Source organism: Erigeron canadensis, chromosome 5 (assembly GCF_010389155.1).
Source record: "Erigeron canadensis isolate Cc75 chromosome 5, C_canadensis_v1, whole genome shotgun sequence".
Lineage (NCBI taxonomy): Eukaryota > Viridiplantae > Streptophyta > Magnoliopsida > Asterales > Asteraceae > Erigeron > Erigeron canadensis.
Window position 1 is genome coordinate 2,425,165 of NC_057765.1, and position 11,142 is coordinate 2,436,306.

At 34.9% G+C, this 11,142-nt stretch overlaps 2 protein-coding genes across 2 annotated transcripts; both read left to right on the forward strand.

Annotated features, from left to right (window-relative positions):
- LOC122599876 (protein SUPPRESSOR OF GENE SILENCING 3-like) lies at positions 1-4,969 on the forward strand. The gene is made up of 6 exons (XM_043772477.1): positions 1-79; positions 514-1,203; positions 1,699-1,993; positions 2,975-3,219; positions 3,651-3,796; positions 4,485-4,969. Exons 2-6 carry the CDS (start codon positions 514-516, stop codon positions 4,687-4,689), a joined length of 1,581 nt encoding a protein of 526 aa, XP_043628412.1. The 5' UTR covers positions 1-79; the 3' UTR covers positions 4,690-4,969.
- An 880-nt stretch (positions 4,970-5,849) lies between these two features.
- LOC122599510 lies at positions 5,850-7,629 on the forward strand. The gene is made up of 4 exons (XM_043772038.1): positions 5,850-5,934; positions 6,094-6,152; positions 7,031-7,076; positions 7,345-7,629. Exons 1-4 carry the CDS (start codon positions 5,850-5,852, stop codon positions 7,473-7,475), a joined length of 321 nt encoding a protein of 106 aa, XP_043627973.1. The 3' UTR covers positions 7,476-7,629.
- Positions 7,630-11,142: the final 3,513 nt, after the last annotated feature.

Sequence of the window (11,142 nt, forward strand, 5' to 3'; positions counted from 1 at the left end):
TTTCACCAACACACACAAAATACACAGTAAGCCACACCGCACTCCACCACTTTGAACATTGATATATATCGACTTTCAGGTATTCTTTCTGATCATCTTCTATGTATCTATACATACATTCATCTGCATTTATTCTATCCTTTATCTTAAATATAACCTCTAATAATTACATATTTTGTCTTTGTGTCTGTTTGTGTGTGTGCTTATACAAAACACTTAAACCCTAAATAGTAATAAGAGTTAAAACCCTAATTTACTGTCTGTAATTTTATTTAAAACATATTAATTGGACCAATAATTAATCACTAATTTAGAATTCTTGAAAATATTTTATAAAAATAAAAAAGTTGAAATTTTTATTATCTATTTATCTCTTTCTTTAACAATGAGTGAACACCCATAAAATAAAACATTAGATTCTCACTATTTTAAGTTTATTTAAAAAAATTTAGTCAAAATTTGTTTTTCAAAATAAAAAAATAAAATAATGTTTTGGGTTTTTCCTGCATGCAGATGACTTTAGACAGAGTTAATCGGCCAAGTGCTGACGTGGTTGATCAGTTGAATACGGGTTTAGGAAATATGAGTTTGAATTCGGGCCAAAGAAAAGGGTGGGAAGATTCGACCATAGGATATGTAACGGGGGACGGTAGTAGACTTAATTGGGCGACGTGGGCTGAAGCTAAGAAGAAAGCTGGTAAATGGGGTGATGATAATAATGTGGAGAATATCGAGGATGATGATGAGAATGACGTTGATGAGTCGGATGAGGATGGGCTAGTTAGCGATGATTATGATTCAGACGACAGTCAAAAGAGCCATGATTCGCGGAAAAAGAATCCATGGTTAGCTGAATTTTTTAGTACTTTGGATGGTTTAACTGCTGAACAGATTGTGGAACCAGCTAGGCAATGGCATTGTCCAGCTTGTCGGGATGGTCCTGGTTCTATTCATTGGTTCAGGGGTATGAAGTCGTTTGTTACTCATGTGAAAACTAAAGGGACACGAAGGCCGAGGCTGCATTGGGATTTTGCGGAGCTTTTGGATGAAGAATTGCGTAGGAGGGGCGCTACGTTAGTAAAAGCTGGCGAATCGTATGGAAAGTGGAAGGGACTTGATAAAGAAACTGAAGATCGGGAAATAGTCTGGCCACCGATGGTGATTGTTATGAATACACAGCTTGAGAAGGATGAAAACGAGAAGGTATATCCCTATTTTTATAGAGGTTGCAATTTTGACCTGTTCATACATGAATGTTTTGAAAAATGGATAAAATTGTTTGCTCCTCCCATAGCCCATAGGATAGACATGATTCAATGCAGACCTGTTTTGACTCTTTACTCAACCATCCATCTTGCCGCTTCTAGTACTGTATTTGGATGTATGTTTGAATCAAATATCTAGAAGTAGCTTTTTAGTGTACCATTCGAGTATTCTGGGTCAAAATAATCAGAATTGGTGAAATAAATAAGCAATAGCTATAACAAAACTGATTGTTAAGTTGAGTGTTAGGCTATTGTCCTTACTTTTACTAACTCATTATTTAATCAAGTGATTCCAAAGTTGCAACAATCACTATGAAAATGCATATCCAAAAATAGTTGATCTAACCATTAATATAGAGTATTCCATTAACTTAATGTGGTTTTTATGTATTAAAACTCAAGAAGATTTACAAAAGTTCAATTGTAATTACAGTGGCTTGGCATGGGACCCCAAGAGCTTCTTGAATACTTTGAGTCTTATGAAGCTGTGAAAGCACGTAGTTCATTTGGGCCTGAAGGGCACAGGGGGATGAGTGTGTTAATATTTGACACCTCAGCTATTGGATATTTAGAGGCTGAGCGTCTAAGCAATCATTTTGTACGTCAAGGTGTAGATAGAGATGCTTGGAATCGTCACCCATATCTGCTCCATCCCGATGGTAAGCGCCAGTTATATGGCTTCATGGCAAAAGAAAGTGACTTGGATGCCTTTAACCAGCATTCACCTGGTATGTACTCTTGTTCTTTCTTTCTTACATGTTTGGCTGTTGGATGGGGAAATTTTCTGAAAACAGGTGGAAAGGGTTCAATACAGCGTAAAGTAAACACAATTATATACAACTTTTCAAATTGTTCTATTCAAACAAATTTGATCGTTATCTCAATGAATACCTTTTGTAAGTGATGGTCATGGTTTTGAACCTAAAAATCCTGGGCACACCCGTAACCTTGATTTGACATTTTCTATAACTGGTTAGGCAGGGCAGTTTCACAATTTGAGCTGATATATTTTTTCTTCTTTTGTTTTCAATATTATTTTAAAGTATGTAATAATCATCTTTAAGATTAAATATCTTATTATCGATGCTTGAACCAAATCTTACAAACATTTCTCATATGAACAAATTGATAACCAAATTTTATTAAACATCATCTCTAACTTTTATGTATTTAATAAAGCCTTGTTTTGAAAAGATTTATAGATTCCTAAGGGAACTATAATTATATTAATAAACTAAGTTTTGGTTTCCAATCTGTGCATATCCTGAAAGTCGTATTCATATATACTTACAAGTTACAAACTCTGATTAACTCAGTGCGGTTTGGCTGGGTTAGATCTTTAAAACGGACTGTGTATGATGGTTAGGAGAATCCTAACCGGTGGGCTAGATTGTCAAGCCAATCGGCATCACTCTGATACTCTGATTGTTTCGTTTGGTCTCTGCTGAACTATGCACATCCCTTTTTAGACATATTTAATATATTAATTATGTTTGAAATTTGCAGTTAAAAAAAAGAGTGAAATTTATGTTTGAAATTCATAAATCTGGACAAATATGGTGTTGGCTGTCAACTTTGTTATAGAAGTTACTATTTTGACCTGAACCACCCGTTTTGACTCCATAAGTTTCTTCCCCGACCCATCCATTTTTCTATTTATAGGAATCACTGTTTGAGTCTTTAAAACCCTTCGTTGTTTGCTTATTTAGGAAAATTGAAGTTGAAATCTGAGTTGGTGTCATATCAAGAAAAGGTTGTGGATAAATTAAAGCAACTAAACAAGGACAGTGAACAACTGATCTGGTATAAGAAAAAGATTGCCAAACAAGAGAGGAGTTCAAAAGCGCTTGAAGATGCATTTTGGTTATTGTCTGAGAAGCTCAGGAAGATTGAAGAAGAGAACAAACTTGTCAGGCAGAGAACAAAGAAGTACCATGAACAGAACCAAGAAGAGGTATTTCTGTTAACGTTTCTACGTAAAATTAGTTTGAAATTGTTGTAATACAATATTTTGAAGCATATTCTGATACTGGGATATAACTTGTACTTTGGCACCCTGTTTGATATATTGCGGTACTCGCATTCGGTATGCAACCAGCCGTTATAGTTAGTGTAGTGTTGTTCAACTAAGCTTTCCTATCTTAGGTACTGCCAGCTTTACCTAAGCTTTCCCCTTTCTTATTGGGAAAGTGATCCGTACTGCGCCGCTTTACCTATCTTAGGTACTGCCATGTTAAAAAAAGTTACAAATTAAACCTTTGAATTTGATAAACATACACAACCCCCCTGAATTTTACATAATCCCCCCTGCTTTACCTATCTTAGGTACTGCCAGCTTTACCTAAGCTTTCCCCTTTCTTATTTATGTCCTATCTCTATAAATAGATGGATTTCCAAGAGAATTTCTTTAAGGAACAGATACAAGTGATTCAAGATGCCAGGGATGCACACCAAAAAGAATTTGAGCAGCTACAGCAGAAGGAATGCAAGATAGATGGGAAATCTTGTGAAGTTGCAGATGCTTTTCAGAGGTATTACCCCTTCTTGCTTTTAGAGCAATGCTTTATATCCCATGAGATTTCAGACGGTTGACTTGACAAATTGCTCACGAAAATTATTGGACTATTTTTGGAATCTCTCAATGTACCCAGAAAAGAAACAAATTGCGTAACTTTTGAATTGAAAAGTCTGTACACATCTTGTAGTCGGCTAAGTTAGGTTTGGATAGTTCATGGCTCCACCTTTCATATTTTTGCTGCACGCCTATTTGCTAAAACCTTATGTGTACTGGTGGGTGACAATTTCTAAGCTGATACTTATTATTGGGTTGGGTTGGGAGATGATTTAATCCATTGGTCAAAATTAAAAATTTAGGTAAACGGTAAGTCGTCCAAAGTGTGTATTTGATACTTGTAGCCCCCTAAATTATCTTATTTGTAAGGGATTGTATTTTAATGGCATCAAAAGAGTTTTGTAATCATATATAAACATTTATATACAGTTTTAGGTCAAACCCAATCTGACCCATTTTAAAACCAACTCACTTAACACAAATCTATTTTAATCTGTTCACCGTCTGACCAGCCAATCTTTGCACCTCTATGAATGCGTGATGATCGTAAGAAAGAAATGCAGGATGTTACCTTTTATAGGTTAAATATGTTTCCTACCGTTATTACTTTCACCCTCTGAATCGTGAATCTTTATGAACACATATAGCAAGGAGAATGTTGAAGAGCTTGTGAAGTCTCAGGCAAAAGAGATAAAGGAAATCGAGGAAGAAAGGGAGAGGTTGATGAAATTGCATGAAGAGGAGGTGGCTGAAATGAAAAGCAAGCATGGGAATGAAGAGATAGAAATGGAGCAAAAATTTAACTCAAAATTGGACCAGTTGATGGTAAAATTGCACTTGGTAAAAGGCTAGTATCAAAAGCTTTATTTAGCTAGAATTTTCCAAACCTCATCATGTTATAGTTTTGGTGAGGTCCATGTAGTTAGCATGTGGTTCAACTGCTATGCAAGTGTTTGCATCTCCAAAGAACTTGTGTTTATGCTGCTTAGCTCTATCTTGTTTCTGTTTTGCTGCATGGAGTTGTAGTCGTGACCTTGTGGGTGTGTATATGTATCGTTACCGTTATGCACTTCTTATTTTCTTGGTTATCTTCGTGCAATTGCAGCAATATATGTAATACATGTTTGTCAAATTGGTGACGCTTTTATTCACTTGCATGCGACAGGAACACAATATGTTTGGTTCAACTCGGTTCAAATTTTTGTAAAAAGCCTTTTTTTGGCTTGGTTATCTTGTATTAGCTGTAAATTTAGTTCGAATATTTTATGTCTCCTTAGTAAATCTAAACTAGAAACCAAGTATTTATGTGTGGTCCGTGGTTTGGTTTTTAGATAAAACTGTTCTATTGTTCTTGATTTTCTGATTTTGGTCCCATCCTGTGTAGTTGCAGTCTGATTAACACCATCAACTCCATAATCATCCGACACAATCTAGTGAAATATTAATGTTTCTATTATGTTTTGCTGCTCCTTTCGAGTAATTGTTAGTTTGTGATGATTATACATGCTCAAACCTTTGATGGATCACTTATTGTCGAAACTATTTCTTTCTTTTATTTTTTGATTTTGGCGGTCTTCCTGTTGGTCATTAAATAACTGGCTCAAAAAGTGTATCAGATTCACCGATTAGTTTAGTAATCATCATAAATTGTAATAGCAAACTGAGAGACCACATTTGGAACAAAGCAACTTATCAAATTTTTCGTTACCATCATTATGTGAATCACTATTTGTATTTTGACATAATGTATTGATTAGTTTAGTAATCACTATTTTTTAATATATCTTGATTAATGAATAAATGTTTGGGCTCCATGAATTTTATGGACTAAATACGTGAGTCCACACCTAAGCTTAGTTATATTCCCATCCCCTATACATATATATGTATCATGTTTTCATGTATGATTATGAACTTGGTTGTGGTTTTTATATTGTTCACGGAAAGTTTTATATAATTCGACAAAAACTTCCATTTTTCCCTTTAAATTTGTCCTTATATATCATATATGAATGGTTGTTATATCATCTCTCTTCCGCAACTCAGATGGGTTCTGCAGTCGGCGAAAGTCAAGTGCATTCTATGGATTCAATTTAGGTATGTGTAGGGCAGTTTCCTCTGTTTTTATACTCTTTATTAGTTATGTACTTTTTGTGCTAGGGAATTAAAATTGAATTTAATCTGTAAGGGGTAAAATTTGATAGATGAAGTAGTCTTTTCACCTTTGTTATATTGTCGTTGTTTTCTTTCTTGTAGTGATGCCGGTTGTTCAAAGACGAGTGAAAGGACCTATGTGGTTGCATTTCCTGATTGGGGTAAGTTTCTTACTACTGTTGTTTGGTGCACATTCACCTTAAGGGAGCGACGTAATACTTTCTATTTTGTTTTGCTCTCAATTAGTTCTTGCTTGTTCTTCCATATATGGACACTTTTATAAGTTTTGCATCATATGTGTGACACCACTTTTGCTTATTAATTGATATTTATTTCACTGACCCATGTTCAGTGAACACATATATCGTAAATTACACTAGCATTGACTCTTAAGCTGATAAGTTCAAACAACTTTTGAGCTTTGATATGTGTTTAGAAGTGGAAAGTTTGACCAAATTTCTTATATATGGGTCCGTTCCGGTTATAATACATATCTGATAGGCCAAACGCCTAAAGTTTAGAAAATGTCTCCAGGCACACATGACTGAGTGGGTTTTGCCTAAAACAGAGAAAATAAAGTTGGTTTCGAAAAGAATCCCCAACAAGTCTTTCAATTGGATTCCTTTTTCTTCTGTCCACAAGCACATTGAAAGCCCCAGAAAGTGTATTGTAAATGCTTTTTGTCATGTACAACCTCATAAATTATATTATTCTATATTAATTTATTGTTGATATAATATACATTTGCAATCATTTTGACACTAGTTATTCATATAGGAAAAATTATGTGCAAAAGGTGTTCTGTTCTAGGTAAACACGACCAAACCGGTATAAAGGACGCATTTTAACCCAAACTATCTCAATGGGATTGACCCGTTAACCCAACTGCTCATTTTTACCACCTTTAGTCTAACGGTTTTATATTTATGTTTTTGGTTTTCCTTCTATGGTTTGTTGTGGTACAAGACTTTTAACTCCATTGTTTTATTGATGATTATCTTCTATTGATATCTTTCTGTTATTGGAAACTCTGATGCAGGCCCAGCCTGTGCTAGAGTTCTCATCAGCTTGTGCAGGATTGGCAGGTTAGCTTCAATTTTAGATCTGCATAACCCAACCCTTGTTCCATAACATCAGTTGGTCTTTTAGTCTTAATCTCTAAGCCCTTGTAGTTTTATGGATAATTTGATATGTATACTTCATTTGCTAGTTGGTGCGTAGGAGTTAAATAGCACCATGATACTATCATATAAGAAGCATTAAAATACGCCTGAATGTTAGCCATTTTCTCATCTATTTCAGTTTTGGTTGTAAGTGACTCAATTACTATCTTTGTTGAATGAATTTTTGTAGGTGGTGCAATTCCAGCTCTTGCTCAACTAGCATCATCTTCTTATCACGCAGCAGTCTCATTCCCATCGTTATCCACATCACCTCCTAAGGATCATGAATTAAACAAATCGAGAACTTCTTCCACTCTATAGTCAGACAATACGGTGCGTCTTGTGCTCATGGATACAATGTCATGTATGAAAGCAAATGCTCTTCAAAGTCATGATTTACTGGGTTAAGGTGACCTGACTTCTTTGTCACTAACTACATGTACATCTTTCGAAATTTGGAATCTTATATGAAACTCTACACACACATTGTAGGTACATACTTTTTTTTGTAGTTTATGCATTACATAACCTTATATTAATAATTAACTTAGCTTAGAATTAGGACCAGAATATCTCTTGCTATTTGGTGACAATATTTCTTAGTTAGTATCCCTGATTTTATGGGATTGTTATAACTAGAATTGTGGGTCTGTTGCTGTTTTAGTTCTCTATTAAAGAGGCCAGAATATGTAATTGTTATATACACATAAATAATTAAACTATTTATGTTTCAGTCGCACATGGACTCAAAGACCCATGTCTAGCGTGTATATTTCTGTAGGCAATGGGTTGCTTTTACCTCAATGTGTCAGACTTAATTAGTTTTTATCCATGCTTTTGTTTGTTTTTGTGTTCGTATTTATTTACATTTTTAGGTTGTGTTACTGTTTTGAAAGAATATATGTTGGAGTGACGGAAAACTGTGATAAATAAGTTGTTGCTATAAGTCGATTGAGTAGGAATACAGGTGATCAGGTGATCAGCCGATCAGGTGGTTCATAATGATGATGTAAAGTAGTTGCAAAGTTGTCAACATAAGAGCATCGCTAGAGTATGCAGAAGGGAGTAGCTTGGCATGGGCAACTGCAGAAAAGATATATGCTTTTGGAGAACGGAAAAAAACATGAGAAAGTTCATTTGCGCTTCTGTAATATAAACAATGTGCAGGTTCTTCATGTTTGGGAGAAGCAGAAACAAGGTTGCAGAGTCAATGGTAAACTTATTAGTCCTGTCTTTCATTTTTTTTTTCTTGAGCTGTGTCTATGTTTGCGGTTGTGCCATTATTGATTCTGTGTAGCTTTGAAAATTCCTGGGGGTTATGTTCGCTGAGGCCATGATTTTTTTGGGTTAGTTGACTTAGTTCTTCGGCAAATGTCATACTTGTGTTGGAATGAGTAACTTGATGCAAGTTATGTAGTGGTAGTTGGTCTGGAGGCTGATATGTGGCTGTTTGAATTGCTGTAAGATCATTAGCACATTATAGTCTGGTTTGAACTTAGTACGCGAGATTAGGGCTCAAAGATTAGCTTGGCTGGTTCTAGTTTGAGCTGTTGCTATTAGTTTCTCTCTGAGGAGGTTCGAGTCTGTTTGGGGATGGAATGAGATTTTAGATTGTATGCCCACCGTATCAGTTCTAGTATGAAGACTCAAGCAAAGTGTGTCAGGATAAATTGATTCCCAAGGCTTCAAATAGATTAGTTTAAGACTTCAACCAGAAATCTTACTATTCAAAACTGATTATATCACAATGCTTGTAGAGTACCAATTGATCTAGGCATTTTGTAAAATCTTGGTGCCTGCAATCTCCATCTTTATATCTATACAAGTTTTAATGAATATGTGCAAGTTTTCGGTAGATTGAACAGGATCTGTGTCAGTGTCAGTATCGAATTATTAGCAGGTTTTTTTGTTAAAGGTCATAATATATTTCCTTTACTGTTTTCTGGCATAAAATGAGAAATAAGAGAAAACTGGCTAAAGCTTTGCATGCCATAGCAAATCTAGTGAAGGTAATATCATCTAATGCAACAAATACAGAGAAATGAGAGTACAGTACAATACAATATCAAGTAGTTTTCTATGCCAAGAACATTTGACGCTTTCTTACAACAAGAAGATCATTTACACTAACATCTGCTGATCCTCATGATGTTAACATCATAGATAATTTTCTTTAGAATAATAATAATAATAATAAAAAAGAACCTATACTCATTTTTCAAATGATATTTTACAATGTGCAATAGCTGCTTGGATGGATTGATCTCTTGAATAAAACGAATTCCTTCTTTCATCATGACTATTATCATGCATTGGGGAAGACTTGACTGAGACCGGACAACTTTTGCTACCCACTTGTTTTGACGTTCGCGTTATTCTAATATTCTTCATTATGGCATCCATCATCTTACTAAAACCATCACATCTCATCATTCGACATGATTTAATCTCTTCTTTACTTCGGTTTAGAGTATAAGTGTTCGTGACAAACTTGTTATTAACGCCGTTTTTTATGGTCATTAGACCACAATTTCTTTGCAAGTCTATTTTATTTAGTTTGTGGTCAGTGAAAGTTTTCTTGGTCTTCTTGTCGAATTTGTCAATTGGCGACGATTGCAGTCGCCAGGAGAGGTTTAGCGACGAGATGAGAATGCTCTTGATGGATCTTAGTTTCACCATGAACTTCCTTATGCCACCAAACCTAGCCGAGTTCCTTTGAAAATTCACAAGAGAATTTATTTAATTACTTTAATACCGACCAAGTACATATATTAAAATAAAAATATGAAACTAATAAAAACAAAGTAATATCCATATGTGAATTGAATATTTCTTGATATAAGACACAGAAGCAAAAGGACAATAACGTGTACATTGATCTAAAAGACAAATTTATTCTTGTAATAGAAAATTTTTTGGAGACGGCAAACATTATATCTTTCACAAATATGTTTTTTTTTACAAGACTACTATTGGGTCAACGCATCTAGTATTTTCTATTTCGTGTCACTCTTGAGGTTATTAGACCTTTTCAACTAATTAAATGCAGTCTTACGTGCATAAAGAAAATTGTAAGTTTCATATCAAAATTATACCGTCCATAAGTATACAACTGCTTAATGTTAACTTAAAAGTTTTGTTGAACAAAACTTTCATCTAAGTTTTTAGGATTCCAATACATAGTTACTATTAGCAAGACATTTTTTTTTCCTTTTTAATATTACTCCCTAATTTAATTAGTACCTATAAAGGATTAAATAAACTTTGTTAGAGAAAATATTACCGGTTCTTTAGCTTTGGTAGATTTTTCTTGAATCTTCGTGACCGAGTTGCTCCTCGATCTTCAATGGGAGCCCCGAAGACGTATGGTGAATGCAACCCTTGATGACACCGTGGGCTAGTCACTCTTTGAAATATGCGTTTGTAATGGATTGAATTTTTGCTTTTGTTGTCATGTTTGTGCTTTTTATGAGCAACATCCATCACTTGAGAAGTTGCACAAGTGGAAGTGCTCATAGGTGATTCATGGTCGTGGAATGGATGGTTAGAGGTCGCAATGGGGGTAGTAGGAAAGTCGAGAAGGGTCGAAGAAGAATTAAATGAGAAACAAAATTCAAGTTCTTCTTCTTTTTCATCGTTATGATTGGTTTTTGTGATCAATGCTGATAGTGATGGTGGTGGCGGCAAAGATATTTCAAGGTAATTCTTTTTTTTATGATGGTTTGAAATACGACGTCTAGTGTGATGGTGATCATCGACACCACCATCTTTATCGCCGGAGAGAAGCCCGACTTTTGAGGAAGTAGAGAAGGAGAAGCTTTCTGGATTTTGCAAGTCATTCATGTTTGTTAACTTGCAAGAAACTAATTTTATGTTTCTAACTTTATAAGTGTATAACATATGGTGGGCTTTTAGACCATAAGACAAACTTATAGATTATTAATTTTGGACCATAATCAATCTTGTTTAGCCGTCGGTAGTCATAAAT

Bases quoted from the DNA above. Each gene is read 5' to 3' on its own strand.
- LOC122599876 (XM_043772477.1), top strand. From the start codon at position 514: ATGACTTTAGACAGAGTTAATCGGCCAAGTGCTGACGTGGTTGATCAG. The intron at 1,994-2,974 runs GTATGTACTCTT...TTGCTTATTTAG, and splicing joins CTTTAACCAGCATTCACCTG to GAAAATTGAAGTTGAAATCT. The intron at 3,797-4,484 runs GTATTACCCCTT...GAACACATATAG, and splicing joins GTTGCAGATGCTTTTCAGAG to CAAGGAGAATGTTGAAGAGC.
- LOC122599510 (XM_043772038.1), top strand. From the start codon at position 5,850: ATGGTTGTTATATCATCTCTCTTCCGCAACTCAGATGGGTTCTGCAGT. The intron at 6,153-7,030 runs GTAAGTTTCTTA...ACTCTGATGCAG, and splicing joins GGTTGCATTTCCTGATTGGG to GCCCAGCCTGTGCTAGAGTT. The intron at 7,077-7,344 runs GTTAGCTTCAAT...GAATTTTTGTAG, and splicing joins AGCTTGTGCAGGATTGGCAG to GTGGTGCAATTCCAGCTCTT.